The sequence below is a fragment of the Zonotrichia leucophrys genome, chromosome 2 (genome assembly GCF_028769735.1).
Source record: "Zonotrichia leucophrys gambelii isolate GWCS_2022_RI chromosome 2, RI_Zleu_2.0, whole genome shotgun sequence".
NCBI lineage: Eukaryota > Metazoa > Chordata > Aves > Passeriformes > Passerellidae > Zonotrichia > Zonotrichia leucophrys.
The window spans coordinates 14484568-14497166 of NC_088171.1; the positions used below are offsets into that span (position 1 = coordinate 14484568).

Below are 12599 nucleotides of genomic sequence, written 5' to 3' on the forward strand. Positions count from 1 at the left end.
CTCCCCTGGGCTGTTCCCTCAGAGGGATGCTGAGGGACAGCCTGCAGGCTCTGAAGCCCTCTGGGCAGTGCAGGTCTTTACTTCTCTGTTCTTTTGTCATGTCATTCATGAGCCAGTGGGTGAAGCATTAGGTTTTTTTGATGGAGAGTAGGAAAGGAGGGAGATTCCAGTACCAGCTTTGTATGGACTTGTGTTAGTGACAAATCTCTTGCTAATTACAATTCAATTGCTGAATTGCAATTAAGCATGTTTAACTCTTTGGCATCTGCAAGTGATCCACATAGGAATTCTCACTTCACACATGAGGTCATGCAGGCATGTAGGAGGCTGTGTTGGCAACTGATGTTGAGAGAAGCTTTATTCTGTGATAAGTCAGAAATGGACACAGGCTCACCAGCAGTACTGAGCCCCTGATATCTGGTGCTGCTCTTCTCCCACCCCTTCCCCTCCTCACGTAAAAGCACAGGAGTGGCCTGGGGACCAGAAGGGTGTCATGGCATTGGCAACCACAGCAGGTATTCTCTGACTGAAAGTCACTGATGAAAGAACTGTACTGTGTATTATACACATTTAAACATTTCTTGTTCTTCCCAACTGAGCTTTTCAAGTTACAATGTAAATCCTATTGTTGCATTTCTGAGCCTACCCAAAGCATTTGGACCATAAACAATCGACAGTTTTCATAGCACTGCATGATGTTTGGTAACAGGAGGAATTTTTCCATTAAGTTTCAGGGGATGTTTCAAAGTTGTGGTAAGAAAAATATCTGCCAGCTTCCTTCCTGTGTCTCAGAGTGCTGAAGTTTAATCAACTCAAAGCAGCCAGGAATTTGTTCCTGTCACTGTAAACTCTGGCTTGCACTGTAGAATGAATGAAGATGTGTAATACAGTGTCTTCATTAAAACATAACTAAATATCAATCATAGTGTTATTAGTAATGAAAAGTGATCTCTAATGAAAGCAAAATAACTTCAACAGCAGCAAAGCTGATGTTTCCTACTGTCACACAAACTGTTTGAAAAAGTAAGATGTAAATTTTTTGCAAAAATTTTGGCATCTGGGGGACTAGAAGTGCATTTTTCTTACATATGTAGCAGTAGCATGAAAATAGGTAAAGAGGTAATCCAGGATGTTTTAAGGAAATAATGAAGAATGTACTCAAAACCTGGAGACTGTAGCTCATTAAAATATACTGAAACGCAATTTTTTGACAGAGATGAGTAGAACATTTGTAAAATCTGACATTTTTGTCTTTTCTTTTGGCATATAAAGATATTTGCATTTTAGAAAAGAGCCCAGAGAAAAGAGACAGAGAGGGTGAAGGTAATTAAATTTTAATTTCAGTTTTAAAGATCTTTCTCTAATTAGCTTTAAAAGTCAGTGTCTAAGTAAATTGAGTTTCAGGGTGCAATCATAATTTTCTTCCAGGATCCTAGTATTCAAAAGTAAGAAGAAAGAGTATTAGAGAAAGAGAAGGAAGATTGTTATTTTAAAGGCCTTTCAAGATAAGGATTTAACATTACCTCATTATTAAAATAAAACTGTGGCAGGTTGTTTTTTTTTTTTCTGAATTTCAAAGTCATTGAGCAGGCATGGTTGGGGAAATGAGAAACTTAGGTTCTATTAAAAGAAACTGAAAATTATACCAGGAAAGTAAAGACTTTTCTTCTTTCTTCTGCTTTGTAACAAGATATCTTTTCAGTGGCTTGCTTGTGTTCTGTTCTCTGTTACCCATTCTTCCAGTTTTGATCATAGGCATGCTGTCATAATGTCCTCTGTTTCTTAAAGGTGTGCTAGCATGCAGTGGGCTCCTGTTGGTGTGTTTTACGTAGCCAAGTGTCTTTTCTGTGCAGTTGTGTGATGGCTGGGGACAGAAGTTGCTGCATTCTTCTGCCATCTGCCAGACCATGTTGAGTTCTCAGTGCTGTGGCCCAGCCTCTGGTGTGGCTCCGTGCCAGAGCTCCAACTGTGTGGGGCACCGGTGGGAGGAAAACAGGCTAATGGTGACTTGGTCATGCTTTAATGTGCAAATGATTATAAATGTGCCATTTTAAAACTAAATATACAAGAAAACAGAGAATATTTGATAACATTGAAAATATGTCTGTGAGAAGTACATAAGCTGTTGTTTGACGATGAATTGCTAGAAAAACAACTAAAACAGTTGGTTTCTACATGAAGTAGTTATAATATCTGGAGTTGTGTGAAACAATGATTTTTTTCTCTATAAGAGCTGTAGAAGTCTTGTTATTTAACCAAGAATTCTGAATGTAAAAAATATAATTTTAGAAGTTGATCTTTTTATGCATAAACATATTTTCAAGTAGAGAAATGCTAATTATCTAAACTATGTCACCTTTCTTGTAATTCTGAAAGGGAAAGCCATGAATACAAAATACTTGGCATTTGCAGGTGAATACTGGGTAATTCATGTAGTATTTGCAAATGTTGAAGCATTTGATAGAAATTTAAGTGTCTTGAAATGTGACCATAAACACTTCATGGATTAAAAATCAGCATAGAAATCTTAAAAGTTGGAGGCAGTCTTAGTCTAGAGATTGATGTCCAATAGGGTTTTGTGAGGCTTCCTGTCACTTTTGGTTTTATTTAACATCTTTAAATCTGAAAGAATCAGTACTGTAAAGAGTATGTTAATTAAATTTCTAGTTGTTAATAGACTGGGAAAATAAAATAGCATGAAGGAAGGAAGGAAATGTATAACCCAACAGATATGTGCTGCACAGCTGAATACAGTTTGATTCAACCTGAATAAATAGAAGATAATGTATAAGGACATTGATCTAAACTGAACTTAGACTTTAATTATCAAGACAGATGCTGAAGCAAGACTACAGAAGACATTTCAGGATTTCTGTGGATGTTCTGGGTTGATACCATGACAGTAAAATACCCAAATATGATTACTGCTGACTATGTATTAGCATCAACGTTCAAAAGATGACAGGGATGATTTAAACAGCACTGAGGGTATTTCATAAAAGAAATACACTATTCAAGGTGCCTTCTGAACAAGTTAAGACTGGAATAATATTTACAAAAATGAACAGCAATAGTGACTTAAAAGAGGCAAAGGTTATGTGCTGTGTAGCGCTGTTTAGGGGAGATTTGAGAGGTCTGACATATGAAAAGAGTTTTTTTAAAAGGGTGGGAGTAACTAGTGACAGGAGGATAAACCTGGGGAGAATAATACAAATAAATTCTGGAGATTTCAACATTTGGAAGTGCTGAAAACTATTTTTTTTTGGAGTGGATTCCATGAGGGAGAAAAATACTGCTCTGGGCCATGAGGAGAAAGTTGGTGGTGTGTGTATAAATAAGTATATGTATATCCTCCTCCTTTGCTGTGACGTTCAAAAGTTTCTGAAAGCACCTACAACTGGTGGTAGCTTTGCAGTGTCCCTGTTTTGTGTCCATCCCAGCTGCCATCTCCCTGTAGTGTGCCTGCTTTCTTCTGCAGGACAGATGGTGTTGTCTTCCCAGAAGCGCTTCTTCACCTCTTGGAATGGCTTAAGGGTGTTTTTTTCCTTTCATTTCTAATTCAAGATATCTACATTTGATTTGCACTGTTTTGTTAATCTTGTAGAGAAGTGCTGGCTTATGTTAGCTGCTACTAGGGTTTAATGTAGTTTGGAGATAAGTTCACAGTCAGCTGGTTTTTGCCTCCAACTATTTTTCTGCTGTCCATAGTCAAGTCTACAACAGCCTTGGTGGTCTTTGGAAGTTACCATCACCTTGTTTTTAGAGGTTTGCAAATATGAAAGTTGAACAGATTTGGAGATTTGAGCTTTTGAATGTCATAGGGGGTGTTTGGCTCCTGCTGTGTCCAACTGAGTGGAACAAGGAGATGAACTGAACCTACTGAAATTGGAACCAGAACTCCAGGAGCTGTGCTGGAGTGTGAAACTCAAGGCTAATCTAAATATTTTTAAAGAGATATTTCAATTAAATATAGACAAAGCCTTAACTTGTAGTTCCAAGTAGTTCAAGCTGAAAGAAGCAGTCCTGCTTACCTTAACCCCAGGATGACCCTGATTCATCCTTTCTCTTGGGCTCCAGATGAGGATTTGAGTAGAATGATGAGCTGGATGGGTGGTGGAGACAGCAGAGCTGTTCAATTTCTGTCTCCCATCCCCAGAGTGGTTTTTTGATGCTGATGCAGGATCTGTGTGTGTCTTGTGTATACAGTGCACCCTGATGTACATATATATCTGTGGGATCACTTTCAGGAACTCTGTCTAACCTGAACAGCTTTTTGGTTAAAAGCTATTCTTTCCCACAGAGTTTTTTGGTTTCACTGATTCATCATTTTCCCAAGGATGTCTCTTAGTGTGTGGAGAGAAAAAAAAATCCCCTTCCGCTCTACTCATCTGTCATGAGCCTGATGGTCTGTGTGAGATGGCCAGAAATGACTCTGAGATCATTTTTTCATTTCTGTGCCTTAAATCCACTGCACACCAAATTGCACAAACTGCAGTGGCACTGGGGAGCTGAAACCTTCACAGAGTAAAATTATGTTTGCCATGCTATATAAATATAACTATGTATTTTACTAGTCATGCCTTCCAAGCTGACACCCAAGAGGAAATTGGGATGGGAAGGTATCAATTAGCTCTGCTCTGGGGGACCACCATCCATGGTGCTGAGGGCCTGCACACAGGGCAGCATACTCAGCTTTATGGATGAAATTTGCCAGATCCTCAAATACTTTTGCTCGTGAGCATATTTGAAAATCAGAGAAGGTGATGACCCTTTTAAAATAAAAATGGAATTGCTGGCAGGAAGGGAAGGTACAACTCTGTGTTCTTTACATTTAAAGATGGTTATAAAATGTGTATTGGCTGTTTTTATAATTTATAGTGCAACTGCTGTTGCTTTTAATAAAATGAGACTTCCAGTCAGAATTTCATGATTATGAATGTGAGTGTTTTGTTATGCAGCTTGGATCTATCCTACAAATAACTATCTTGTAGCAGAATTCTGGCTATATACATAACTTAATGGGATTCTCTGTCAACATAATTCTTTCTGAAGTTGACTCTTGGTTGAATACTTCAAGTCCTTGAATGTGAGTCAAGAGCTGCGTTAGTGGTAACTTTCAGGATTTTTAATTTAATTTTTCTTTATTCCTTAGACTTTTAAAACTTCCTGTAATTCATTATTAGATTTACCATTTCAAGTGCTTATTTAAAAGGCACCTTAGCTGCAGAAGCAAATCAATATTTACAGTGCATTAGTGCCACAGAGAATTTGAAGCCTTGTGATTAGAGTTCATTGCTGTTTTATCCACTCTTCAAAGAAACCACAGACTTCAAACAGTATCAGCCATCATCCTGGAATCAGTGACATTGCATCGGTCCCATGCGTACTTTATCTTGTGGTTTAATTATTAAGTTCTTTTCCTTTGATTTTCCTTTTAATATTTCAAAGTATATCCTCTTCAAATCTATAAATTCTAGTCAAATTCTGTAAACTAGAGGATTTTAACTAACAATATATTGGTTAAAAAAAATCTGTTCAATATATTCTTTTATGTTGTTGTTTTAATGGAGAGGAAACAGAGTTAAGAGAATGCAGGAGATGTTTCCAGCTTGTGGTGAACAGTGTGAACAAGATTTACTTCTTAGATTAAGACCCACTGACCATTGCCAAGCAGCATGGGTTAGAGCCAGCTCTGTGTGTCTGTCCCCTTCCAGTAATAAAAAAAAAAGTAATGCCGTGTGTTTGTTTCTTGTTAACTTGGGAAATACATAGAGGCAAGATACACAAATTTTTTGTCTTCTATAGTTCACTTTATTGCAAAGTTTGCTTTGTAAAGCAAATCACTTCTCCTTAGGTGTGGAACCATTTCCATAAGAAGAGACGGAAGAGATGATTTGTACCTTCATATTGACAGAATACCTTTTTTAAGAAGATTTAATGGAATGTTCAGTAAATATCTGAAAATATCTCAATAGCTGAACTTACTGAAATGAAACTCGTCATACTAAAGGTGGCTCATCTGTGAGTAGATTTTGTAGAGAAGCTTCTCATGTTAATGTTCTCTCCAGAGCATAGTAATATTTGGGAATTCCGTTGTATAATTGACTACCTGTATTTTGATGAGTCTCTACTCACCATTGTGCAAACTGTCAGGTTTTGACTACAAAGCAGAAGCCAAGGCAGAGATAATGACTTGCTCCTCTCCAGAAATGCTGGTTTGATTTCCTTTCTTTCTTTGTTGCCAGTTTGGCTTCTCTTCTTACAGAAGTTCACCCAACTGAACTTTAGTTTTGTCAAGCAATTTGAAGAAGAAGTGTAAAAATACAAGAACATTTTGCTATCACCGTGCTTATATATAGACGTACAAGCATAAGGAGCAAGTGAACTCATGTTTGAAAATTGTAATTCTCTGTTGTGGGGTGGGTAGTGAAGGCAAACATGATAATGTGCATGGGCTGCTGCTTGGAACAGATATAGATTGGTAGTTGTCCTAAGTGGCACTACATACGAGAGAGCCCCTTTTGGCTCAGGCTGATCTAAGAAAGGAGAAAGTGTGCTGGGGGCTGTGCCAGCAGCACAGCACTGCTGGGAAGGGGTCACTTCATCCAGTGCTGGGGCTGCAACTGAGCCACCTCTGCTCAGAGAGCTCCTGGCGGTTCATAGGGCACTGGTGGCGTGTTTGTCATCGGGGGAAAGGAGATGCTTTGCCTTCAGCTGCTTGATGAAAGCTGAAGTGGTTGAAAACAAGGCAATCAAGGAAACCCTCTATTAGACTGGATGACTATATACTGAGAAATCAAATTCTTAGTAGACTTAACTCTGCCCATTAATACTTTCCTTCATAATTAGTAATCTTTTATGAAATATTCCTGTAATTAATTCTAGTTCCATTATGCACTTAGGTGTATATATATTAGTAAGTGTATATGTATTTAGAAAATAAAGCATTTTATTTTCTGGAAATTACCTTTTGTTATGAAAATTAAAAATAAAAAAATTGAAAGCAAAGAGAAATAGTACAACATTTGTGGGGAAAAAAACCCATTAATTCTTTGTTATTCTTGTTTACCAGAATGAACATGAAATAGATTGACTGTTTTGGTGTTCGGTCATGTAACACTTGTTTATGTCTCAGCAGCAGGAGTCCTTGTGGATTAAAAAAAACTTGCATGTTTTCATTGTGTGGCATGACTTACTGTATTTTTCAGTGTATTCATAATCCCCTGCAGAATAAGATTCTTTAATATTATTAAATGTAACATTAACATGAAGCTATTGTCGAGATGGAGACAAGTCATTTAACAAACAGCTCCTGTCACTGTGTTTTCCTGTTAGTATTGCCAGACCTGCACCCTCAGTTTCCTTGGGAACTGTTTCATTGAAGCATTAAAACCCAGTCCTGGTTTTTATTCTCAGCTGTTGCCCATTGTGCCTTTCCCACTGACTCAACTGCTTAGGTGCCATTGCTTTCACCTTTTTCCTTTGCACTTTGCATTCAGAGTTCTCAGTGCTGCAATAAAGAGAAATAAAACTGATAAATCACAGCCTCTCTATTCTGATGCTGAGTGGGAGAGTACTAAGAGGTCACAAATTCAGGCAGTGAAACTTCTGTTTGGGCAAGGAGAGGATAGATGTGTGGGTATTTGCTGTAGGATAATAAATGAAATTGGAAAAAATTAGGTTCTCTTTCAAAAGAAACTAACTTTAATGTGCCATTAAAGTTTCCAGAATGGATGTGACCTCTACATATATTAAGAAAACCTTATCTCTTTCCAATCAGTCTACCTTCCTGCTGCATCATTTTTTACTAATGAAATATTTTTCTCCTGTCAGTCACGCCAGCTGCAAGGCTGAGGGAATCAGGGTTAATCAGCACAGATCTTGCTTGAGCTGTCAGGAAGAGGCAAAGGAAGAATGCAGAGGAGAAAACAGTCTCTTCCATAAGTTTTGAGAGGGAAATGCAGAGTATATTGTAGAAGGTCAGGAGGCTGCCTTGGCTGGCCTGCAGCTTCCTGGCAGCATGTTGTGCTGGCAGTGGGGTGGGGGACACGTTGTCCAAGTCCACCCCTTGCTTTGCCACCAGGCTTTGCCTGCTTGCTCTTCAAAATGCCTTTATGTCACCTTAACCTCCTGGCTGTTCAAGCCCATGTTGCATGTTTTTATTTTGCACACCACCCAACAGATAGCTTTGTGCTGTAAAGCTACTGAGCTGTGCTTGGTTCAGAGGGGTTGGTTTTCCCTTCCTTTTCTCCATGTGCAGCCAAGCAGCAAGGCTGTGGTTTGAAGGACAGACCTTGTCCTTGAGGAGCTGTGCTGAGGTCAAGAACTCCTTCCTCTGTGAAGCCACATTTGGTCGCAGCCACCCTTCCAGAGCCTGAAAAAATATTTTTCCTTTGTCAGAAACATTTTAAATCTAGTCAGTGTTTATTTACTGTCTGTTTTGTTCTGCAGATATGCCTCTCCACGTCCGCCGCAGTAGCGACCCTGCGCTGATTGGCCTCTCCACCTCTGTGAGCGACACCAATTTCCCTGCAGAGGAGCCCTCCCGCAAGAACCCCACCAGGTGGTCCACAACAGCAGGCTTCCTCAAGCAGAACACCCCTGGTGTGCCCAGTGCTCATGAGAGAAAGGTATGCTTCTTTCCTCCACTTTAGTAAATAAATTACAAATGTGCATGAATATTGAATTGTTTTCTGCTTCTCTCATCTGCTCCTGGTTTAAACTTGTGTTTTCTGACCTTGTCCACCCAACCCCATCAGCAGCAGTGAAGTGTTTGAGTCACATTTGTCCTGCTCTTCCCAGACTCTCAGTGATAACCACAGCAGTGACCCTAAAAACTTGATTTTTGCCCTTAGTTGTAGTTGAATCTATGATTATTCACTATTCTGCAAAGTTTTTATTTTTCAACTTTTTCTTAATGCTGGTAGGCCATGTCTGTATTAATTTTTACTGATCTCTGTAGAAGGCCTTATGTCAGTGAATAATCTGCATGCCCACAGCTGGTCTGGTTTGTCTTGCTAACCCAGCATTGCTAATTTGTACTTTCTGAGTCTCTAGTGAATTAATACAAAACACAAATTACAAATGATTTCTCTCCTTGATAACAGTCTTAAAAATAAAACAGTGAAATGCAATGTGAGTATTTTTTTCCTTCATTTTTTCAATATGATTTCAGTATCTCTCCATGAATTGCATTATTTGCTAGAGAAGCCAACAAGAAGCACTCTTCTGAGTGCAATATTAAAAAAATTTGAAGAATCAAGCCCTTTTGTACAATCCCACATTGCCCATAGTTGTGATGGTAGCTTGCAGAAAAACTCAAAAGGAAAAAAATGTGTATTTTCTGATAGAAATGAGTAATTTTAAAAGAATGTTGCACTTTTGATTGCCATTCTCACTACACAGGACAAAGTCATCTTGGAAAATATGCAGCTTAATATAGCTTTTATTTTTTCCCCTTCATTCCTGTTAGCTCTGCGTAGTATAAATGCAAACTAAGTCTCAGCAGTCAGGATTTACACACCCCAAATAAAGAAGTCTTTATACCCTGCTAATGAACCAAACTATTTTCAGTGGGCCTTTGGTCATTTCTAAAGAATCTATAAAAGCTCAGTGCTCGTAGGCATTGAGGTCCCTGTTCTGCAGAGGTGTCAGTGTAACTTGGTATCATTAAGTTTCTGCTTAATCAGGATTTCAGGCAGGTAATAGTATGTTTTCTGTCACTTGTACTGGGGTGGCACAGGAGTGTGTGCCCTTTTGTAAATATGTGTTTTGTACTACTCTGATTCAGAGAAGAAAAATGTTAATCTAATCCATTTGAAGTATTAACATTTTCAGTTAATTTTTGTGAAATGATAATGAGATGACACTTCGTTACTCCACAAGCATAGATATGAAGGGCTATACACAGCATAATCAGATTTCTTTGAGTGTCTGAAGTTAGCAGAAATTGGAGAGAATGGAAGAGCAGCTTATCTTTCACACTAGTCTCATCATTAGTTGTTCAGCATGTGCTTATTCTTGGTTTTTATGAAAATATTAAATGTCTGTTGGAGCATGGTGACCAAACTGGAAAGGAATGCATATGATCTCATGTAGGGATGGGAAGCAAGGCACCAGAGAACATTAAATCAAAAGGATTGGAAAGAACTGAAGTTACGTTAGTTAGTACAATAGATGCTGATAAATTCTTTTATCATTTTTGAACACTCTATATATTGATCATTTGAATAGAGCAGAGCACCATTTTTAATAGGTAAATTGCAGTAAGCACATGGAATTAAATAATTGCTTATGCAATGTGTATTGTGAATTAATCCTGAGTTCATTTATGTTAGACTGCATTTTTTTCTGTTTTCAGTGTTTTGATTTCTTCATGTGAGTCAAGATTTTGTAGCCAATCCTATTTCTCTTAGGAATCACATTAAGAATTCTCATTTCCTCCCACAGTATTAGCAACAATTTCATTTGTATTATTATTCTGAATGGTGGCGTTTTTGAAGTCCTTGTCACCAGTCTCTTACCAAAGTACTAACAAAGAATTTTTACAAACGCATTTGTGTTTTTTGAGCTGTAATAAGTCCTCTTTTCTTATGTTAGGTTGTTTTTCTTCAGCTACTCGGATAACAAAGAGATGGCTGTGCTTTGTTCCAGACTGTTTCATTGATTATAGATGACACAGACATTTTGAGAAAAGCAATGAGAACAGTCTTAATTTTCTGCTCAGCGCATTGGGCCTGAGCACCCATATATCTTTTGTGAGTGGTTGGCACTATGTAATGTTTTCACTGCAGTTCTCTTTCTTGACAGCACAAGAACATATGTTCTTGGGCTGAGATTTGCAGCACAGTTGTAGATTAGCAACTTTGCCCCAGCAGTATCTTGCAGAAACATGAAAAGGGTTTCTGGGAGAGTTGCCAAAAGCTTCATCCACCTACTGACTCCAAGAAGTGACATTACTTTCAGCCCGTCACCTCTAAAGAGAAATAATTGACAGGTAGAAGCCCTGTCCAATTTTTGGAGGAATTAGCACAGGGGAAGCTGCATGTGTCTGGCAGAAGGGATTTATTTCTCAGGGACAAGTGAGAGAGGACGTCTTACTGGTGTTTGTTTCATTTTGGGTATGAAGAATTTGGAATGGCAGGAGAACGGGCAGATGCCCAAGCTGAGATGAAATGAAGGGGTGAGAGTGCTGCCATGCACAGAAGGCTGTGAGGAGCCAGGACATATGCCAGTAGTTCTGGGCAAACAGAAAGGGAAAAGGGTGCTGGGCAAGAGTGAAAATACGGGCTGGTGGAAGGATCCTACTGGAACTGTAGTGCTGCCTGTAGTTACGGGGATAAATGAAATGAGACACCAGATCTCCTGTGTCCCTAAGGAGAGAATGACCAGAGAGAGACAGGAGTATGCTTTGGAGGGGCCTGAGTTGGTCTTGCAAAGATTTGGATGTGTGTTGAACTTGAGATCCATTTCTGTTATGATAAGTGGGATATTGTGATATGAAATCCTTGCCCTAAACTGAGCGTGCATTCTCATCCATTTTCAAATAATCTTTTAAAGAAACATATTTTTATTATCAGGATATCATAATACATTCTCTATCGCTAGAATTGGAATCTCACATAATTTCTACTTTCTATGTTTTTCACCTGTAAGAGCAATTTACTCTGGTTTTTGTTCCAAGGTACTAATTTTTTTGCAGAATTATTGATTATTTACAAGTTATTGTAGTGCTGTTAACTGTACTTAGCTAGGTAATTCCTGACCTAATCCTTCCTATGAATGGTTTCAACCAAATGAATAGGTCTTCCTGTCTGTAAAATATTCACAAAATTGGCTCCTGATCACCTGTACTTGGTAAACTTGCTTCTTGGGATTAATTTTTTTGAAATTGAATGTTAAAACCATTTTCAGATACTTTTGTGTGTGAGACAGACATGTCTGTATTACCTAGTGACTCATAGCTTGACTTAATCCTGTCTCTTGCTTCCTTGAGCCATTCTAATGGAAAAAGAAGAAATCTCTAAGTAGAAATCTTTCTCAGTGGCCTGGAGTAATACTTGATTTGCAAGGTGTAATTTTGTTTGAATTGTATTGAACTGTGCAGGTGAACAGATTGTACACAGCTGAAGCATATCATATGTGCTTTTTTCCACTGCAGTAAAATCTTTTCTGGTATTGTTGTTTTCTGAATAACTGATGATTTGAATCACATTCTTAATAACTTAGTACCAAAGCCTGTTGGGTCAACTAGCTGTCCTTAATAGAAGTAAGCTGCATTGATAAAAATCATGTTTCTGTCCCCTTAGATGTTGTGTTAGTTTTGGAAGAGTGTAAATGCAACAACCAGTTATGCTGCATTTTATAATGACTGTGAATTAATTATCTCATATATTTTCAGTGTGTTTTTTTAAATTTACAATTCTGTTTATGGTGAGGAATGACTTATCATTACAAATTAGTTACCTTCCTTGATCCTGCTTCTCTGAAAGACTGAAGGCTTATCTAGTTAACCTGCCTTGCTTAATGCAGGGATGCACTGTGGATAACAGGCTTATGACAAACTTCCCACTGTGACTTTGCTGATTTTGATTCATATG

General features: G+C 38.3%; 1 protein-coding gene across 16 annotated transcripts in view; it reads left to right on the forward strand.

The window, feature by feature from the left end:
- PARD3 (par-3 family cell polarity regulator) overlaps positions 1–12599 on the forward strand; it is a 445615-nt gene that overhangs the window by 170660 nt on the left and 262356 nt on the right. For all 16 annotated transcript variants that reach the window (XM_064703969.1, XM_064703975.1, XM_064703971.1 and 13 more), the window contains one exon: positions 8452–8630. In XM_064703969.1, the coding sequence (XP_064560039.1) occupies positions 8452–8630 (179 nt within the window). The remainder of the gene's footprint in view (positions 1–8451; positions 8631–12599) is intronic.